This window comes from Coregonus clupeaformis, chromosome 17, assembly GCF_020615455.1.
Source record: "Coregonus clupeaformis isolate EN_2021a chromosome 17, ASM2061545v1, whole genome shotgun sequence".
Taxonomy (NCBI): domain Eukaryota; kingdom Metazoa; phylum Chordata; class Actinopteri; order Salmoniformes; family Salmonidae; genus Coregonus; species Coregonus clupeaformis.
Window position 1 is genome coordinate 11,938,170 of NC_059208.1, and position 22,417 is coordinate 11,960,586.

At 43.6% G+C, this 22,417-nt stretch overlaps 1 protein-coding gene across 7 annotated transcripts; it reads left to right on the forward strand.

Annotated features, from left to right (window-relative positions):
• Positions 1-1,196: 1,196 nt before the first annotated feature.
• Positions 1,197-19,397, forward strand: topaz1 (testis and ovary specific TOPAZ 1). Of its 7 annotated transcripts, none has more exons than XM_041903424.1 (20): positions 1,197-2,010; positions 7,380-10,653; positions 10,768-10,835; positions 11,042-11,154; positions 11,631-11,728; positions 11,932-12,008; positions 12,127-12,182; positions 12,369-12,452; positions 12,966-13,029; positions 13,212-13,363; positions 14,261-14,350; positions 14,645-14,772; positions 15,389-15,455; positions 15,589-15,760; positions 16,616-16,722; positions 16,840-17,005; positions 17,136-17,288; positions 17,400-17,603; positions 17,734-17,917; positions 18,046-19,397. In XM_041903424.1, the coding sequence occupies exons 1-20, from the start codon at positions 1,635-1,637 to the stop codon at positions 18,245-18,247; spliced, it is 5,835 nt and encodes a 1,944-aa protein (XP_041759358.1). In that variant the 5' UTR covers positions 1,197-1,634; the 3' UTR covers positions 18,248-19,397. The 7 variants fall into 7 exon arrangements, with proteins under 7 accessions (XP_041759358.1, XP_041759360.1, XP_041759354.1 ...); XM_041903426.1 differs by having other exon boundaries at positions 8,082-10,653; XM_041903420.1 differs by lacking the exon at positions 1,197-2,010 and adding an exon at positions 2,027-2,745.
• The last annotated feature ends 3,020 nt before the right edge of the window (positions 19,398-22,417 follow it).

The window sequence follows — 22,417 nt, forward strand, 5'->3', positions numbered from 1 at the left end:
CAGCTTAAATAGGTATTTACTTGCAGCACTCGACCACATGACTGGACAATAATCAAAAGGTCAATGAGGATACAAGGTTAATGTGACACAATCTGGCACAACCTGGCCCTTATCTGGCCTGCTAGACACAGACACACACACACATACACTCTCGCACACGCGCACTCACGCACATTCACCTCTGCTGTTACTATTTATTATTACTATTTATTTATGCTGCTATACCAAGTCACTTTACTCCCTTTACTACTTGTATTAAACAGTCTTCATTTGTATAACTCAATCATAGGCTACTGTATATTCTATCATGTAGCCTACATACTTCTCATAATAGTTTATATTACCCTTTTTTTCTTCTACGTTCTATTACTACTTGTAATTTTGGGACTGTTGTATTGATGTTGTTATTGTACTGCATTGTTGAGGAGAGTTAGCAAACAAGCATTTCACTGTACCCTGTGCACGTGGCCAATACACTTTGATTTGTTTGACATAATGATTAAATCATTTAATTGTCGGCTACAGCTATCCTAGTACAGAGAGGAAAACACGAAGTGAGACGTTTGCTCTCGCCAAAATCTGACCAAAATCTGCCTATTGTTATGGCGGAGACATGAGCATCTCGTCATTATATACAGATCTCTGCCTAATATTTTTTTTTATTATTATTCAATGGTCTTGTGAAACTGCCTTTCATGGACAATAAAGATGTATTGCATTGTAGTCCTGTGTTGTATCCATTTTGTCTTTGTAGCCATGTAATCTATGTGAGGTGTATAGGCATAGTTCTAGTAGCTTCTCTGGTTTGGGGCTTTAACTTGCATCCATCGACAACTTTTGAATAATGGGATCATGCTCAGCATTCAAACTCATAGCCTATCTGTTGTTGAATTATTAATTATGTTTGACTTTTTCTCATAGGATAGACTAAACGAAAAATGTAGCCTAGGCTACAGTATCTAACAAACTTGATGTCAGTTTGACCACAAATCAAATCAGAGCGATGTCGGAAAATCTTCACGTTTTCAACTCTTGCACTTTGCATTATTAGGCCTACAAATCACAGATCCGCAAACTGCAAATTCAGACTTCATGTCTAGACGTTCGTGGCTTTGCGCATGCCCAGTAGAATAGCATCAAGCTCCCCTGAAACAGCAGGTGTGATTTAAATGGGAAATGAGGCAGGGAGCGTTAGCCTGGACAGGCTCTACGTCACATTTTCAATTAACGACAACGGAGAACAACGTTTAAAACCAGAGCTGTTTGTAAGCAGAATTTGTGTAAACAAAACGTGTAGTGCTACTATTTTCGGTGACATTCTTATTGTTTAGCCCTACTAATTCTGAGTTTGCATCGAAATTGAACGGGGCGATTTTCGCATTCAGCTAGTCTGAATTTGACATTTGTGTTATTTATCAGCCGACAAATACTTCTAGTCCATGCATGCTATTTCCCGTGGCCTAAGTTAAGTTTATTCGTGAGAAGTGACACCAATTTTGGTTTAGATTTTTTCTATCAAAGGTACCTTTCGAACAGATTTTTCAGCAAAGTTGACCAAACTCGAATGGCATTCGAGAAAACTGCAAATTAAATATTTTCACTGTTCACTGATAAAATAGCTCTGAAATGCGACCATGCCCCCATCTACAGGGAGGGTAAAATTAAATAGAAACGTGCTGAAAGTTGAAGGCAATAATGGACTGCCAAGCGTGCCCAGACGGAGACGGCCCTTCAATGTGTTGCACCAAGCCACCGGCGAAACACATGGCGATCCTAAACGCATCCGGAAAACACTGGAATGCTCTTTACAAAACAGCGAAGTGAAAACGAAGGATGATTCTGTTTTGGGGAACACTGAATCCTCAGTCTTGAAATCCGAAAATCATAATTTCCCCCCATACTTGGGGACAGAAAAAGGGCACCTTGCGAGTCAGACAGCTGTGGAAAAAACAACTGCGGTGCCAGCAGACAGTGGGGAACAGAGGTCACCACCATTGACTGAATGTGAAGGTATGGCGCTGTCCAAGAGAAATTATTTTAAATACAATGGGCAATTGAGCACTGGGAATCACTTTTGAGGTGAAAGTAGATGGGCCATATACTAGAAGCAAATATGTCCAGGCTAAAGTCGGGGGACCTCACACGATAAGTAAATCTGCAACTAGGCCGAATGGGGTGACAGCGGGGCACAATAAATAATTATGTTGCAGGCTGCGGTGTGCTTTGGCAGAGGGGGCTCCAACAACAAACTGACTGATAGAACCAATACTTTTAACCAGTCAATTTCCCAGGGTAAAATTTATAGGCACGTTTCTTATTACATAAAGAGCGACCTATTGGTGAAGTCCAGCGTGAGAGCGAGCCGTGCAGCTGTCAAAACTCGAGATTTTGCTGCTGGCAAGCCGCCAGCGACATTGACCAAGACAACTAGAAAATCTGTGCAGAGAAGAACGCGATCAATAGAGCGCAAGAGGAACGTCTCTTGTTTAGAGCCAGACAAGGCAGTTGAAGAGCAGTCTCCTGCTCAGTCACGAAAAAGAACCAATGTTGCCGCAAATAACCGGGTGAGTGCTGCTTTGAAACTGCGAAAAGAGCAAGGGAGGGAAGGAAAGTTTGAAGTTGAAAACTTTCGATCTGCAACGTCAGCTACAAGTGCAGGTACAGAACGAAGAGTTGCAGAACCTATCGAAGTGGATTCTGGCCACGCCGTAAAAAGTGCATTCTCTCTACTTAATGGGATTTCAAGTAAGATTAATTTATTACAATTTTACCGTATTGAATGGAGCACTACATCGATAATGTGATTGACTGGTTTCATATGCAAGCTTGCCTGCCTCAACATGCTCGGTCTAGCTAGCTAGCCCACTAGCATTTAAGCTAGCTAGCTAGCTAGCTAGCTGGCTTGTTATCAGTACCGCACACTCTGGCGCCAACTCTACTTTCAGCAATGATTGAATGTCAATGTTGAGGCTAGCTGTTGCTTCTGGAATGTCTGTTACCTTGTCGACCCAAAATTACATTATGAATGCAGTGCTCCACGCAGTCTGCATTTCTTGCTTGCCAGGAGACAGTTGATGACTAGCAGGCATTTCTTTCACATGCCATGGCTAACTGGCTAGATAGCGTTCAAGTTGCATGAATTTGTATTTCATGGAAGTAACACAGTAGCTAGACCATTAATGCATTGACAAGTCTCTCTAGGTGTAATTCAGCTTTGATCAACCCATGAAAAGTTATCTAGTTGTAACTTTTATAACGTTTGAGCCTGATTTCAATTGATTGTAACTGGCATGGTATGTTAGTTTTAGTAGTAGTACTAGCTTATGTGCAATGATGTTAGCTAGATTCCAATTAATCACAACGTGATTTATGGTAAAATGAGTTGAAGTCAATGTGTATAAACCCTCGATGACTGACAGGGGGCGCTGTATTGAAGCCACCGCGCAGCCATCTTTGCAACACTCTACAATGTCTACATTTTTGACACGTTTATTCTATTAGACACTTTAATGCATAATTTTAAATTATATTATGTGAGCTAAACATACAAATAAAACATACAAAAAAATATACAAACATTTTCCTTAAAGTATTTTTTTTAGATTACTAATGTTACTGTCCCCACTACAACAAAAATGCTTAAATACATGTAATTTTGGCCTTGAAACATTTAATTGAAATAATGTAGAATTCCATTCATTCCTATGGAGGACTACTCCTACTAAGGAGTGCCAATATAGCCAACCGGTGATGTCAAAGCCTCTCAATGGCCAATACATAGCAACAGCAATCCAGGGTGGAATATGGGGGAAAATGCACAAAATTCTTTTTTAATCTTCAACATAGGAATGCTACCAAAAATAACTTAATGAAACTGGTTACAATTGACGGAGTCACCCATAATTCACCTAATGATATTTTGAAGGAAGAAACAAAGTATTTTAATCATATGTTTTCTTTTCAGTCGCCTCCATCTCCTCTAACTGAAGCTAATTGTAGAGATTTTTTTCCTATTGATAATGTCAAATTAACAGCCACACAGAAAGACTCATGTGAAGGTGAAATTACAGAGGAGGAACTTCTGGATGCAATTAAAGACTTTAAGTCCGGGAAAACTCCAGGGTTGGATGGCATACCAATCGAGGTATACCAAACCTTTTTTGATATACTAAGAGGACCGTTATTAGCATGTTTTAACCACTCCTATGTAAATGGTAGATTATCTGACACTCAAGAAGAAGGTCTGATCTCATTATTACTGAAACAGGATACAAGTGGAAAATATAAAGATCCAGTCCATTTACAAAATTGGAGGCCCCTTACACTTCAGTGTTGTGATGCAAAAATCCTAGCAAAATGTATAGCGCATAGAATTAAAAAGGTATTGTCGGATATTATTCATTCTAATCAGACAGGTTTTTTACATGGAAGATACATTGGAGATAATATAAGGCAAGTATTGGAAACAATAGAACACTATGGAAAATATGGGAAACCAGGCCTGCTATTCATAGCAGACTTCGAAAAAGGCATTTGATAAAGTTCGACTGGAATTTATATATAAATGCCTGGAGCATTTCAATTTTGGAGAATCTCTTATAAAATGGGTCAAAATCATGTATAGTAACCCTATGTGTAAAATAGTAAATAATGGCTATTTCTCAGAAAGTTTCAAACTGTCAAGAGGAGTGAAACAAGGTTGTCCACTATCGGCATATCTATTTATTGTGGCCATCGAGATGTTAGCTATTAAAATCAGATCCAATAATAATATCAGAGGATTAGAAATACAGGGCTTAAAAACAAAGGTGTCATTGTACGCAGATGATTCATGTTTTCTTTTAGATCCACAACTAGAATCCCTCCACAGCCTCATAGAGGATCTAGATACATTTTCTAACCTCTCTGGATTAAAACCAAATTATGACAAATGTACTATATTACGTATTGGATCACTAAAAAATAACATTTTTACATTACCATGTAGTTTACCAATAAAATGGTCTGATGGTGATGTGGATATACTCGGAATACATATCCCAAAGGAAATAAAAGATCTCACTTCAATAAATTTTAATAGAAAGTTAGCAAAAATAGATAAGATCTTACTACCATGGAAAGGAAAATACCTGTCAATTTGTGGAAAAATCACCCTGATTAACTCTTTAGTATTATCCCAGTTTACCTATTTGCTTATGGTCTTGCCTACGCCTAGCAAACAGTTTTTTAAATTATATGAGAAAAAAATATTCAATTTTATTTGGAACGGCAAGCCAGACAAAATTAAAAGAGCATATTTATATAATGAATATGAATTCGGAGGACAGAAATTATTAAATATTAAAGCATTAGACCTATCACTAAAATCTTCAGTCATCCAAAAGTTATACTTAAATCCGAACTGGTTCTCAAGCAAATTAGTAAGATTGTCTCACCCACTGTTCAAGAAAGGCCTTTTTCCCTTTATTCAGATTACAACCTCTCACTTTCAGTTATTTGAAAAGGAAATAATCTCCCAAATGTCACTATTTCTAAAACAAGCCATAGAAAGTTGGTTGCAATTTCAATTTAATCCTCCAGAAACGACAGAACAAATAATGCAACAAATATTGTGGTTAAATTCAAATATACTAATTGACAAAAAACCTTTATTTTTTGACAGAATGTTTAAAAAAGGTATAATCTTCGTAAATGATATCATCGGTAGGACTGGTGGAGTTATGTCGCACATGCAGCTAACAAAAACATATGGAAATGTCTGCTCTACCCAAAATTACAACCAAATAATTGCAGCCTTACCGCAAAAGTGGAAGAGGAAAGTTGAAGGGGGAGAAAGTAAGGAACTTGTCTGTCGGCCTTGCATTAAAGAACATAATTGGTTAAGGAAAACTGTGATAAATAAAAAAGTATATCAGTTTCACTTAAGGACCAAAGGATTGACAGCAGTCCCATATAGATTGCAAAATAGTTGGGAAGAGATCTTTGACGTACCGATCCCATGGCATAGTGTTTATGAACTGACACGCAAAAACGACACCGGATTCAAAAATTAGAATCTTTCAATTTAAATTATTATATAAAATTCTTGCTACCAATAGAATGTTATTTATATGGGGGATACAATCTTCCCAGCTCTGCAGATTTTGCTGTGAAGAGATAGAATCATTAGATCATTTGTTTTGGTTCTGTCCATTTGTAGCTTGTTTTTGGACACAGGTCCAGGAATGGCTAAAGGATTGCAATATTTATCTGGAACTAACCTTGCAGATAGCATTACTGGGTGATCTGAAAAGTCATAGTCAATCAATCAATAATATAATAATACTTTTAGCAAAAATGTTTATTTTTAATTCACAATCTGTAGAAGCAATGAGAATAGAAAGGTTCAGAACTTTTGTAAAACATCACAGTACGGTTGAAATATATATGGCAAATAGAAATCCTATATGGATGGTGTTAAGAGATAGATGGGAGGTATTGAATAGAGTTGAAGGATGGGACTAATAACAAATAACAACAAATAATAACAAAGATAGCTAATAATGTAAGCATACTGTGTCCATAATAAGTATATAGGTTGTATGTTGGGAGCTTTTGGGAAAGAGCACAGTTAGAAAGATATGGCATTTAGAAGCAAACCGGATGGACATCATGAAAATGATCGGAGAGGTTGAGAGTAGAAGAAGTTCAGGAGCAAAAAATAAATAAATATATATTTTTTTATATATATATAGATATAGAATTATTGTAAAATTAACTCTGTCCATAAGGTGTAGATAGTAAGTATAGACCGGAAGTAGAGGCCTGGGCGTTGTTGTTCACTAATTTACTCCAAGTAGGGAAAGGATGGTGGGGTTGAAAAGTAATAAAGGGGGAATATATATATATATATATATATATATATATATATATATATATATATATATAAATAAAAACATGGGGGATTGGAAGTGATGCAGACAATTACATTGATAGAAGATACAATCTATCTGCAATATTAAGCTGATCCATCCCCCGAAAAAAAAAGAAAGAAAAAAAAAACAGCAATCCAGGGTTAATATATGTCATTGGTTGAAGTAGATGCATTATCAGACTACTTAGCCAATAGGTTGCAACTCAATAGTGGAAAGTGACTTCCTTGTCTCCTTTTCTCCCCTCGTCTCCTTCCCTTCATCTGCACTGATGTCAAAGAACTGGACAAGTGTAGGCCTTTTCCTGGTAGGCGTCCACCATATTATTGTCCCCTATTCTAAATATTCAAATGAGGTTAAATGAAGGAGAGGAGTCAAGGAGAGGATGCCAGTTGAAACTATTGAGATACACCCATAGTTAGCCTAAAAAAACATACATCAACTGACAGTGTTCATCTCCGCTTCCAGATATTGATAGGAGTCCCATTGTTACACGCCGTCGCCCCAAACCCCCCGTCAGCTCGCCATCCTGTCTGCAGCGGTCAGTCAGGAGAGTGGTCAAAACCTTGTGCTGCGCCCTGTGTGGCGACATTAAATACACGCCCCCTAAGAGAAGGAAGCTGCCCAGGGTTGAGCCAGTTGGAGTGACAGGCAGAGGCAGGGCCAGCGTCCTCAGCAGAGTAGTAGGGCTTGAGCAGCCTAAGGTCAGGGTTAAAACCAGGAAGAACTTCACCTCCACCATTAAGGCCCCCAAGAAGTTGGTGATCTGGATAGGGAGTTACCCCAAGGTCAAGCTCTGTGACGTAGCTCAAGTATGTGACATCTCGGTTGGGGACTTTTCCTGCCTGCTGCCTGCCCAGCTCCTGACTTCCAAAGTGGTGCATTGTTTCAAGCGGGACTATCGGAGAGAAGTTAGTCTGTTAGGGCCTAGTTGTCGCAGCAGAGGGAGCCATGGGAGTGAGAAGACTGGGGAGCGCCCTGGTAGAAAGAAGTCGCATCACTGTTCTCAGTGTGGGAAGAGTGGTCAGCTTCTGACGCCGACTGAAAATCACCAGTGCATGCACACTGGGGAGCATGGATTGACTGAGTCCAATTGTTCTGCATCTCTCACCGCCTCGAAGGGCGGGACGTCCGAAGCCTCCACCAATGGTTTTGCTTGTCTTTTACTAGGTAAGCAGCAGGTGAGCAGGGGGTCGAGCGGGGTTGGAACGCGTGACGGAGGCATTCTTGAAGACTCGGGAACAGGAAGTGATGTCGTAGAAACAGGAAAGCCAGTCGCTAAGCGGATGAGGTTGGGAGATGTCCACGGAGACACAAAGGAGCAAAAACATTCTAGTCCAAACGAACCAGAACGGAATTCTGGAATAGCTACGGCTTCCCTCGGAGGCAGTAGGATGCCATGTGACGTCCCGCCGCATTTACACACGAGTGATGTCAGTCGTAGTCATAGCAACGCTACAGACGCTCCTGTGAGGTTACACCACTCGGTGACGCAAAATGGTGGCCGGAGGGGAGGGCCCGAGGGAGGTGACAAGTCACTGGCGCCCCCTGCCAACGGGCTGCTGTCTCCCTGGTCCGAGGAGAACGTAGTGGAAGGAGACTCAGACAGCGACACTGAGGACCAAGACCTGTTCTCCTGTCGTAGAGTGGTGGCCTACATGAAGAGGCTGCACCTTTCCTGTGCACGCACCTACCTCTCCTGGCCCTTCCCCAAACCTGATTCTGCACTGTCACTCTCTGTGACATCATCAGTCCTCGACGCTAATGGAACACGGACACCCCCCGCGGAGTCTGAGTCATCAGTTGTGGGCTGTGTTAATGGAGCCCTGGTGAACGGAAATGGAGACTCACTGGTGAGGGCTGAGAGAACCACAGTTCTTCCCTCTCACTGTACACTCTCTGAATACACTCCACAGACAAGCTACCAGGTCTCGGGTCATAGGAATGGGATGAAGGCAGATGGAAAAGAGGGAGAGGGAAACATGATGGAAGGAGAAGAGAAAGACGTGAGGAACGGAATAGGAGGAGAAGAGGAGGATGAGAGCGTGACATATTGTTTACGCTTTCCTGACACTTCGAGCAAGGCGTACCCATCCCTCCTTCCCCTGTGTAAGAAGAAGCCACAGTCCCAACTCAGAACTAGGGGTCTCCATTGCAACAAAGCTTTCACCTCCCCTCCACCCAAAACTTCCACCCTCCTCACCCTATCCAAAGACCAGACTGAGACTGATACAGCGCCTTCTGTTTCCTCCAGCCTTTCTCAAACTGACACAGACACCGTTTCTAGCCTCTCGCCACCTAAAACGGACTCTGTCTCAACCTTTTCTCCACCTAAAGTCAGTGGCGGCGGTAAGACGGACACCACCCACTTCTCCACCCCCTCACCTGACCCAGCCTCCACCCCCTCTCCTATAGGCCTCGGTAGTGACATGGACATAGACACAGCCTCCACCCCCTCTCCTATAGGCCTCGGTAGTGACATGGACATAGACACAGCCTCCACCCCCTCTCCTCTGAGTTTCACATCTGCATCCCGAAACATGGAGATGTCCCATACATCCTGCTCTCCTAATCCATCCTCCCTTCCCTCCTCCTCTCCTACTCCCTCCTCCCCTCCACCCTCCTCTCCTAGGAGGAAGCCTCAGCCTCACCTGTGTCCTATGTTCAATGCAACCTCCTCCCCGTCAGCTGTGAACAGTGAGACAGACTCATTTCACTCAGCAGAGTCGTCCCCTCTTCCACCAGACTTCTCCTGTCGTTCAGCTGTATCCTCCTTTCTCTCATCCAGCTCCTCTCTTCTTCTGCCTCAAGAAAAAAGAAAGGGAGAGGGAATGGAGGTGCAGAGAAGAGGAGAGGGGGATGAAATGGAAGGAGAGGCGGCTCAGAGTGGAGATGAAAGAGCGGATGAACTGGAGGTTTTGGTTTTGCCAGGCAGTGAGTCCTCCAGCCCTGAGAAGCAGGAGCAGCAGCGTTCAGAGCAGAAGAGCAGACAGGGGAGCTCGCCGCTCAGCAAGCCCAAAGAGGGAGGGGCTGAGTTGGCCATGATCAGTACCCTCGCCCATGGGCTGCCTGGGATTCCTGGAGGTCAAACCTCGGTGCTGTGCATAACACGCCTGATGCTGCAGACACCGAGCTACTCAGAAGAGGACTATGATAAGGATGATGACAGTGTAGATCAGAAAGAGAAGTTGTCGAGTGCAGTAGGTGTTCGAACACAGGCCCAGGCCTCCTCCACTGATGAAGATGAAGAGGATGATGGTAGAGATGAAGATGATGGGACATGTGGTGAAGAGGGGCAATCACAGTCTTCTGGAGATGGGAGACTAGAGCCTGTTGTTAAAACCCAACCCTGTACTGATGATGATGATGATGATGCCGACCATCATAATCAGTCCACCTCCTGTACTAAGGTCATGTCTGAGAACCAGGAAGCCGGCACTCCTTCCTCTTTCGGGTCACCCACTCAACACCAGGAAATAGAGGTCAGGGCAGGGTCAAAGGTCAAGCTGGCTAGCGACCCCAAAGCTGACCTCTTGGACGAGTTCACAGCCTACGAGCAGGACATCCTTGTTGTGGATGTTCTCCTGGATGACCCAGAGCTGTTTGGCAGCGTGCCCCAGGACAGTGACCCGAGGCCGGGGTCAACCAGGGGAGGAAGGGGCCCTAGAACCAGGACCACCATCGGGGCAGGGAGAGCCCTACCACTCAGGGGTGCAGGTCCCTCATGGGCCACTGAGAAAGGGTATGATCGTGTTAGGTTTGAATTTGGAAATAAGATTGGAAGTCCATTAGTTAGCTACTTCTTATACAGGACTTTGTGAAAATGATCTCTCTCTCTCTCTGTTTTGTCTTATAGCTCCACCACTGGTACAGATGGGCCTCCTGGTTCTAAGACCGACCAGAGAATAATTATCCACATTAAAGGTTTGTGCCTCTAAAAGGGTCAATAGAAATGTGCTAACACACACACACACACACACACACACACACACACACACACACACACACACACATCACAATATAAACTGAAAACCTACTAGTGGGAAATTCTGATAATTCTGTTTTTGTCGGTCAATAATTACCTTTAATATGAGAGATTGTAAACCTATTTTTAATGTGTGTGGGTTTAGATGAGGAGAGTGCAGGGCGATCTTGGAGACCTGTAGCCAGCCCCAACCCTAAGCCTGCCCTGGTCCACAGCAACAGCTGGCCCCCTACTCTACACGCATTACATCCAGACCAGGTCAGCTCATAGCATCAGAATCACTTTATTCGCCAAGTACATTTACAAATACCCAGAATTTGACTCCGTGAATAGGTGCTGCCAGCAATAGACGTTGTACAAACAGAATACAGACACATAGAATATACAATATAAATACAGTGACCCTCCTGTAGCTCAGTTGGTAGAGCAGGGCGCTTGCAACGCCAGGGTTGTGGGTTCGATTCCCACGGGGGGCCAGTATGAAAAATGTATGCACTCACTAACTAAGTCGCTCTGGATAAGAGCGTCTGCTAAATGACTAAAATGTAAATGTAAACAAAACTCTGAAGTATAAACTGATTTACAGTACGGTGAGGATCTACAATTTACAGATATATCTATATATGCAAAGGGAGGGATGCTCATAGCATAAAGCACGATTGGGGTCAATTCAGGAAACAAACTGCTTTTGAATAAGTAAAATTGTGACGTTGCTGTATTGTGTGTTTGAGCAGGGTGGAACTGACTGCGACTACAACTACAGCCCTATGAAGGAAGAGATCTCTGAGAGGTACCTGACCGTTCCACTGACCACCACAACGCACTACATCATGTAGGCCAACTCGAACATAAACACTACACCTCTACTGCTCTCTCTGCAACGCTAGTGTGCTGTTCATCAAGACTTCATTCCTTTCATGATATTGGTTTATGTATACCACTGCACTTCTATCAGTGAGATGATGATGGTTGTGGTGGTTGATGAGGGTAGTGGTGAAGGAGAATGATGATTATGGTGGTGATGGTGTGTTGCAGGGCCCAGGCCATCCAGACTCTGAACTCATTTAAGAGCACACTGCCTTATCTGATGACTGGGGACTCCTGGTGCAACGGTGAGGGGGAACACACACACACGACATCCACAATACATAATGAAAACTTGTATCTGTACAGCTTTGATGGGAAGCCGTTGAGAAAGCAGAAAGAACTGACTCCTGTGTTGTTCCACAGCCCCATGTAAAGACCCAGCGGCACCAGACACCGGCCCTCAAAGACACTTTGACAGTGTAACTACCTCTCATAATAAAACTACTGCTCATATTTGTCTTTATACAAATATACTTTTATGAATTGTGAGTGTCGTAGTTATCAGTTTAAAAAAAACTGCTTTGATGAATTATCTCCTCCATTCCCTCCCTCCCTCCTCCATTCCCTCCCTCCCTCCTCCATTCCCTCCCTCTCTCCTCCCTCAGTATTGCAAGTATTATTTCAGCATGTCGGACTGTTTCCATAAGACCTGTTGGTTCCTCCATGTGCCCAAGAAAGGGGACGAGAAGGTAGGCTGCTACTGCCTGGGTCCTGTTCATTAGGGCCCAGCGTAACAAAAACATTTAAAAATCTTTATCCAACAATCACTTGGGTCCTGTTCATTAGGGCCCAGCATAGCAAAAACATTTTAAAATCTTTATCCAACAATCACTTGGGTCCTGTTCATTAGGGCCCAGCGTAGCAAAAACATTTACAAATCTTTATCCAACAATCACTTGGGTCCTGTTCATTAGGGCCCAGCGTAGCAAAAACATTAAAAAATCTTTATCCAACAATCACTTGGGTCCTGTTCATTAGGGCCCAGCATAGCAAAAACATTTTGCTATGGAAAAGAAATTGAGCTGTAGTCCAAATTGATAGCACTCTGCTGGTGTAAGAGCACCCTCTGCTTGAGCTTTGGTAGTCATGTTCATGCCAAGTGGAAGGATTAACAGATGTGATAGTGTACATTGGTTGGCTTGTGAATTCCTTCCATGTGAGTTTTATGTCTTGACTATTTCATGCGTTTTATTTTCTTCTAGTTCTGTGTGGAGACGGTGCTGAGGTTTGTCAGGTCTTCCAACCCTGTCTGTCTGCAGCGGGCAGGTTAGTGTGTGTGTATGTTTAATGAAATTGTAGTGCTGATTGCTCCTCAGACATCGATCTGTGTTGTTCATGAATCTACCTCTGTCTGATATCTTTCTCACCCTTCACTGTCCTGCTCTCAACCTGCTCTCTCTCTTGCGCTCTGTGTCTTGTCTCTCCTTTCCCCCCATCGCTCCCTTCAGTGTCAGTGTTTAGGTCGTACTACCAGTCCTGTCCTCCAGGTGTCTACCACACCCCTCTGGTCCTGAATTCTCTCCTGGCCGCTCTGCTCAAAGCTGGCTTTCTGTCTGACATCATCACAGTGCTGCACGTCAGCACCGCCCACAACCTACTGGTACGAACACACACAAACCACACACATGCTGCTGCTACTGTCTATTATCTATCCTGTTGCCTAGTCACTTTACCCCTACCTACATGTACATATTACCTCAACTACCAACACTGCTGCTACTCTGTTTATCTATATGTACATATTACCTCAACTACCAACACTGCTGCTACTCTGTTTATTATCTATCCTGATTGCCTTGTCACTTTTACCCCTACCTACATGTACATATTACCTCAACTACCTCGTATCCCTGCACATTGACTCGGTACTGGTACTCCTTGTATATAGCCTCCCATTATTGTTATTTTATTGTGTTACTATTTCCTTTTACATTTTTAGCACATTTTTCTTACTTTTTATCTCTGCATTGTTGGGAAAATGCTCGTAAGTAAGCATTTCGCGATAAAGTCTACACGTGTTGTATTCGGCGCATGTGACTAAATCAAATTAGATTTGATTGTATGTTGTGACAGGGATCATTATGTTGGGCCTCTCAAGTAGAGGTCTTCACGGCTCCAAAAAGTTGGACCCATTCCGAAATGGACCTGGGGATTTCCCACCCGGGCCCGATATGCATAAATAAATAAAAATTATAGAGAGACCCGTTCCGAACGGACCAATTACAACTAGACCAGTTCCGTATAGACCTGGTGTAATCTACTGTGAAGCCAAACTGGAGATTTAAACGATTATGGAGTATCCTCCAATTCTGGTTTATCGACCACCACCACTAGACATCGTACAGTACTAGTTCACGGTGTGAACCAAACCAAGGTCCCCGTGCCGAACGATTCGGTACGAATACGTGTACCGTTACACCCCTAGTAGTCAGCAACGCAAACTTATATTATTTGACTATGTCCCACTCCTCTCTTTCGCCCTCTCTCCCCCATCTAGCCCAGTCCAGCGTTTCTCCTGGCTCTGTTTGACTATGTGAGGGAGAAAGACCAATCCGTTTTACCTGAGCTTATTCAACTCACCTCTAAGGTACTAAGGTGTGTCTGTCTGTCAGTGGAGGCTTGTGCGATAAGCTATAGGAGGAAAGGCTCATTGTAATGGCTGGAATATAATAAATGGAACGGTATCAAACATATAGAAACCATGTTTGACTTCGTTCCATTTATTCCATTCCATCCATTACAATGAGCCTTACCTCCTATAGCTCCCCCCACCAGCCTCCTCTGGTGTGTGTGCGCACTGAAGCTGACTTGTTCTTTGATGTCAGTTTTATTTGTATTACGTTTTGAGTATGACCTGCTGATCTAAATGGTGTGAGTTCAGATGGTAGATGCAGGCTTGGGGTTAAATGTGGACCAATGTGAGCGTGTCCTACACATGTTCCTTCAGTCGCCACAACACCACCCAACAGACTCACCTGGCAACTACACAACCAAACCTGGCAACCACAGGTGAGTCTATCTTAATCTTACACACACTTTACATACATCTTACACACACACCTTTGGGTCAGTCCTGTACCTGGCAACCCAAGCCCGTGCTGGGAGCTGTTTTGGGACTGGCTGAGCAACCCAGGGGTACGTTCAGTTCGATTAAAGTTTACTACGTTGCGTGGCGGTTTGTACTGAACAACACTTTTCCCCAAAACGGTGCGCACCATTCTTCAAAAGCCTTTGAGGCACGTTTGGTGGGGTGTGGCGAGGTGTCGCCTGATCAATATAAAGTAAGTAGCCTTCGGCTCCTAGGAGCAGATCTCCTGTTTCTGTAGCGTGAGACCGCTTGTTGTACAAGTACACCCCCCTGGAAAGGACGCTAGGCTGATCAAAATGGTTGTGGCCATCTTGAAATCGCAAAACTCATGCACCATACACAATCTCCCTCTGGGCCGCCATATAATCACACTGTTATTCAACTGGTCGTCCAGTACTGTTTCCGTTGATTTTTAACGTTGCACACCGTTTTTCTGTACTGAACACAGCACACTGTTTTTCTGTACTGAACACACCCCAGGTGTAATCTTGTCATTGGTGTTGGTTGATTGGCTGTTTGATGTGTCCATCGCTCCAGGTCGACGACCACTGAAGCGCCCACTCCTGAAGCGCTGAGTCTGGCCCACGGTCTCGTGGAGGTGGCAGTGAGATCTCTCCATTACTTTCTTTATTTTTCGGTCTCTCTCTGCTAGTTCTGTTGCTTGTTTTGATCTAAATGTAAAAATGTTGGCACATTTCTCTCACCTCTTCCTCCACTCTTTCCCTCCCTCCCTCTAGTTGTGTTCCCAGCAGGAGGACTGGGGGAGGTTGGGCGTAGTCTTCCGCTCCATATGCCACTCCCACAGAAGCCTTGTCGAATTACAGCACTTCAGCGGCTGCGTTGCCATAGCGCTGCTCGAGGGGGACAAAGACAGACTGGCCCTGCCCTTTGCCTCCTTCACTGAGACAGGTGAGACACTACAGAGACAGACACAGGTCTGTGAGCATTGATAATGTATGAATAAGAATGTATTAGTTTGTCTCCTGTTCCAGTGTACCAGGAGACCGAGGACTGGGATGATATTATACTGGTCAAAAATATAAACGCAACATGCAAAGTGTTGGTTTCATGAGCTGAAATAAAAGATCCCAGAAATGTTCCATACGCACAAAAAGCTTATTTCTCTCAAATGTTTTGCACAAATGTTTTTACATCCCTGTTAGTGAGCATTTCTCCTTTGCCAAGATAATCCATCCACCTGACAGGTGTGGCATATCAAGAAGCTGATTAAACAGCATGATCATTATACAGGTGCACCTTGTGCTGGGGACAATAAAAAGCCACTCTAAAATGTGCAGTTTGGTCACACAACACAATGCCACAGACTTCTCATGTTTTGAGGGAGCGTGCAATTGGCATGCTGACTGCAGGAATGTCCACCAGAGCTGTTGCCAGAGTATTGAATGTTCATTTCTCTACCATAAGCTGCCTCCAACGCCGTTTTAGAGAATTTGCAGTATGTCCAACCGGTCTCACAACCGCAGACCACGAGGAACCACGCCAGCCCAGGACCTCCACATCCGGCTTCTTCACCTGCGGGATCGTCTGAGATAAGCCACCAGTGGGTGGGCCTTGCTCCCAAGTGGTTGGGCCTATGCCCACCAATGGCTGTGCCCATTCCCAGTCATATGAAATCCATAGATTAGGGCCTAATGAATTTATTCAATTGACAGATTTTCCTTATATGAACTGTAACTCAGTAAAACTGTTGAAATTGTTGCGTTTTTATTTTTCTTCAGAAGTTAGTTTTCTCCTCTGTTCCAGTGTACCAGGAGACAGAGGACTGGGATGATGGTCTGATCAAGAGCTTCCTGGGGAGAATAGGAGTCTCTCTCATGTTCAGATACCACAAGACACAACAATGGGCCAAGGTAACTGTGTGTGTTTCTCTCACACTCTAGGTCAAAGGCTGGTGTAGCTGATGTGGTATGTAATATTGGTGTGGATGCGAGTCTGATCCAGGTGGGATGTTCTCTGTGTATGTGAAGGGCCGGAAGCTGGTGGAGGTGTTGTCCAGGTTAAAGGTAAACTACTCCACTCTGAAGGGACTGTTCGGTAATGAGGATGGAGCTTCTCGCTGTCGCCTGGTCACAATAGCTACAGAACTCTTCCTCAGCAGCGACAGTGTAGAGGGGGCACTCAACACTCTCCGAGGTAACGAACAAGCTCTCTCACATTCACACACTCCAAGGTAAACATTTAAAACACACAGAGGTAATCAAGTTTCAGGCGATTGAACAAGGTGTGTGTGTGATATTTCAGACCTCTGGTGTGTGTGTTGTAGAGAACGAGTGGTTCCTGAGTTCGTGTGTGTGGCCGTGTTCGGTGGAGGACGTAGTGGAGAGGACAACAGTTCTGGTTCGACTAGCTGAGAAAACATCCCACAGAGACACACTGGAGGTCCTCACTAACCTGCCTGGTCTTAAGGAGCCTGCAGGTACACACACACCCCAACCGTCTCACCAACCTACCTGGCCCAAGAGAGGCACCAGTGAGTCGCACATTTATTTGACATCACCAACCGTGTGTGTGTGACCCTCTCTCCCAGACCTAGCAGACATCTCCATCTACGGCTGTCTGTTCAATGGTCACCTCAAGTCATGTGTGGAAAGACAGACTATGACTGTGGCCTCAGACACGCTGGACTTCATGTTGTCTAAGAGCCTGGCTGTGGACCCTCCTCTGCTGCACACTCTGCTGCACAAACTGGGCAAGCAGAACATCTGGCTACGGGCTAGAGCTCTCTTCAAACGTGAGTCTATTACTCACTAGATAACCATGCTTTGTTTTCAATCAAAAATAAGATTTATATTGTTTTTTTATTAGAAAACACTAGTTTGAAAGCGACAAGTGTGTGTTGTAAGTGTGTGTTTGTGTTTCAGAGGCCCTGTGTCTAGGCTACTACCCTGGTGTGAAGTCCGTGCCAGGCTCTCTAGCCCTGACCGTTCCCTGTTCCCTGGGGGAGATGGAGTTAGCTCTGGCCTTTGAGATGGTCCTCACCCTTAACGCTACAACCATCCTCAACACAACAGACACACCACAGTCCATCATCATCACACTCAAGAGGTGAGCAGATGTGTGTTTGTGTGCCCGCATGCGTTTTCCTTTAGGACTGGAGACTGAAAGTGAGTGTCTAGGACTGGCAGTTACCTAAACATACTAATGGGTCTCTCTCCCCTGCTCTACCTCTACAGAACAGGAGACCGTGAGAGTGAGTACTTGGCGGCAGGCAGTCGCCTCCTCTCTGCAGCGATCGTCCCCAACCCTAAACTGACCGTCCACTACAAAGCGGTCAACTCTTGTCAGGAACAGCTGTTCACGGTCGACACACACACCGCACGCCGCTGGCTCCGACACAACTACACCTGGGCCAATGAGGTCTGGACACAGTCCTAGGAATAAAAGCGTTCCAGGAATGTTGACTGACGTTCCCATCCCGGGAATACCGGCCAATGTTCCAATCCCGGCGAATATTGAGATTTTTGAATCTCCTCTTTCTGGGAATACCAGGAAGCTTTGGAACAGGAAGAAGTTGTACTCTACACTTCCTTGGGTGGGTGGGTGTGTGTGTGACACTCTCTTCAAACTTTAGCCTACAGCATCTAGACTTTACAGGCTACTCTGATCAAGGGATTCATGTCAAGAAAAGACTATCAGAACTGCATATAATCGTTTGTGTTTTGTACCAAACTTAATTGTATGTTGAGTTTTTCATTGTAAGTCGTTTTAATTTAAAGGAAGTGTTGAATGGAGGCGAGAAGACGAACTTTCCGAGTTTGTTTGGCTTTGACTAGATTTAGTTTGAAAAATGTGGTTCATTTGAAAGAGTTCTCTAATTTTAGCTTGATTGTCTTTAAGCACTTTTGTTGCACATTTCTGAGGCACTTGAACGTTTGAAGCTAGATTTTACTGTTTTGTAAGAAAGAGGGAAAAAAGATTTAAAAGAATGTCGTTATCGAACTGGGTACCATTCATACTTGACTACAAGGTTTGTTTCAGGCATTGTTTCTAGGCATATTTTAAAAGCCTAAAATGTGTATTTTGTGTCAGTCAGCTCTTTCAGTAACGCTACATTTAATGGAATAAGTCCACAACAGTACTGTATTATTGTAAAGAAAGAAAGCATGTCCACAACTGATATGCTCTCACTGTGATTTTGAGACACACAGACAGACATTGTGATCCCAGATAACATAATGGTCCTAGCTGGATCTAAACATTGTCTGTGTTTTCAATAAAATGTATGTGGGATCACGTCAGTGTTTACGACTTTCCTGATTTCTTTATATTCCTATTTGTTTCCTTTTACAGTACTTTATCATTCTATTCTTCTCATTAATGCTTCAAAGTGATTGTCGAGAACCCGGTTCTCCATTCTAAGTCTATTGCCGGTTCTAGCGATGAACAGCATTTCAGCGTAGTCTACTACTGTAGGTATGTTTGGTTGTGTAAAATGCATTGTTTTTCCTGGAACAACAGTCTAAAAGTTTCTATTTAGTCTTATTTTGTATTTCTTTAAAGTGAAAAATAAACTATTACTGACCGACTTCTGTTTTTGTGTATGTATTATAAATAATGTGTTGTGTGGCTCTTGCCTGGCTACCATCCACATTGCTCTGGCCAAACTGATGTTTCTTCTCCACCATGAGTCTGGATTTGCCTCCCTCCCCTACAATTTCTAGAATGCGAACAAATTCTGAGCATTGTGATTGGTCCCAGAAACTGATGGGTTGGGCCAGAGCCAGCCTGCATTTCGACTTTATCAACTTTGATACTCTGATTTGTTAGAGATGATCCAATCGCTGAATAATTTGTTTTTTAGGATGGCAGATTCAGACAATGTATGTAGCAATCTTTAATAGAGCAGCAGAATTAAGTTCAGGGTGAGTTGTCAGGCAAGATGTGGCTCAGCTGGTAAGGGAAAGGAGCTAGCAATGCCAAAGTCGTGGGTTCAACCCTCGCAGGGATCACTTATGTATGTGCTCTGACTGCTCCTGGCTACAATCACACCTTACAAACCGGACCCGCTACATCTCCCTCAGTGGCTACACCTCAGACTCCACTGCAGTTATACAGGGTATCCGCGAGGGCTCTGTGCTGGGTCCCTTACTCATCTACAGTGCCTTGCAAAATTATTCATCCCCCTTCGGGTTTTTCCTATTTTGTTGCATTACAACCTGTAATTTAAATGGATTTTTATTTGGATTACATGTAATGGACATACACAAATTAGTCCAAATTGGTGAAGTGAAATGAAAAAATAACTTCTTTAAACAAATTCAAAAAGAAAAAAAAAAGAAAAGTGGTGCATGCATATATATTCACCCCTTTTGCTATGAAGCCCTAAATAAATAAAGTCCACCTGTGTGCAATCTAAGTGTCACATGATCTCAGTATGTATACACCTGTTCTGAAAGGCCCCAGAGTCTGCAACACCACTAAGCAAGCAGCACCATGAAGACCAAGGCGCTCTCCAAACAGGTCAGGGACAACGTTGTGGAGAAGTACAGATCAGGGTTGGGTTATAAAAAAATATCAGAAACTTTGAACATCCCACAGAGCACCATTAAATCCATTATTAAAAAATGGAAAGAATATGGCACCACAACAAACCTGCCAAGAGAGGGCCGCCCACCAAAACTCACGGACCAGGCAAGGAGGGCATTAATCAGAGCCAACAAAGAGACCAAAGATAACCCTGAAGGAGCTGCAAAGCTCCACAGCGGAGATTGGAGTATCTGTCCATAGGACCACTTTAAGCCGTTCACTCCATAGAGCTGGGCTTTACGGAAGAGTGGCCAGCAAAAAGACATTGCTTAAAGAAAAAAATAAGCAACCACGTCTGGTGTTCACCAAAAGGCATGTGGGAGACTCCCCAAACATATGGAAGAAGGTACTCTGGTCAGAGATTTTTGGCCATCAAGGAAAACGCTATGTCTGGCGCAAACCCAACACCTCTCATCACCCCGAGAACACCATCCCCACAGTGAAGCATAGTGGTGGCAGCATCATGCTGTGGGTTGTTTTTCATCGGCAGGGACTGGGAAACTGGTCAGAATTGAAGGAGTGATGGATGGCGCTAAATAAAGGGAAATTCTTGAGGGAAACCTGTTTCAGTCTTCCAGAGATTTGAGACTGGAACGGAGGTTCACCTTCCAGCAGGACAATGACCCTAAGCATACTGCTAAAGCAACACTCAAGTGGTTTAAGGGGAAACATTTAAATGTCTTGGAATGGCCTAGTCAATGCCCAGACCTACATAAGTGCCCCAAACGGCACGGGCCATATGATCAATGGGAGTTTTCATATGGCAAATGGACGGTCCCTTACTAGACGTCCGCGGGTGTGCTAAAAATTGGGCGACGGCCTCGGGTCACGAAATAAAGTTTCCAGGATACTCCGTTTCCGAGATATAGATGTTTCTTTTTTTGTGGTTATTTTTGCAGTACCGGACAATTCCACAGTGTAGCGATCCGCAGCATATTGCAAATGGACATTTCATCAGCCAAATGGACATGGCCGTTTCTCGTAAACGGAACAGACTTCAAAGACGAAACTCGGTGAGCAGAGGGGCTGCCCGATGTATTTTTAGCCTGAAAACAAGATGGCGTCGAGGTTTCAATGCTCTTTGAGTTAATGCACATTTTCTGGGATTAAAGGTCGAAAATGGTAATACAGCGCTAATTTGACTGCTGCACGTGAAAAAAATGGAACCAGCTATTTAACTATCGTAGTTTACGAGAAATCGTACAACGTCATCTTCGTGATTATAAAAAACATATGTTTTTGTAGAAAAAAGTTATAGGTCCAGTTGAGGCGTGTTAAGGCGGATCTGTTAAGGCAGGAGCTCTATGTGATCTGTGATTTTATGTGATTTTCTGTATAAAATGTGTCCATCTTCAACTAGTTAGGTGCAGTTTAATATTGCAAATGTACAGCAAATGGACAGTGTCCATTTTCCATTACATATACAGTGGGGAGAACAAGTATTTGATACACTGCCGATTTTGCAGGTTTTCCTACTTACAAAGCATGTAGAGGTCTGTAATTGTTATCATAGGTACACTTCAACTATGAGAGACGGAATCTAAAACAAAAATCCAGAAAATCACATTGTATGATTTTTAAGTAATTAATTTGCATTTTATTGCATGACATAAGTATTTGATCACCTACCAACCAGTAAGAATTCCGGCTCTCACAGACCTGTTAGTTTTTCTTTAAGAAGCCCTCCTGTTCTCCACTCATTACCTGTATTAACTGCACCTGTTTGAACTCGTTACCTGTATAAAAGACACCTGTCCACACACTCAATCAAACAGACTCCAACCTCTCCACAATGGCCAAGACCAGAGAGCTGTGTAAGGACATCAGGGATAAAATTGTAGACCTGCACAAGGCTGGGATGGGCCGGCTACAGGACAATAGGCAAGCAGCTTGGTGAGAAGGCAACAACTGTTGGCGCAATTATTAGAAAATGGAAGAAGTTCAAGATGACGGTCAATCACCCTCGGTCTGGGGCTCCATGCAAGATCTCACCTCGTGGGGCATCAATGATCATGAGGA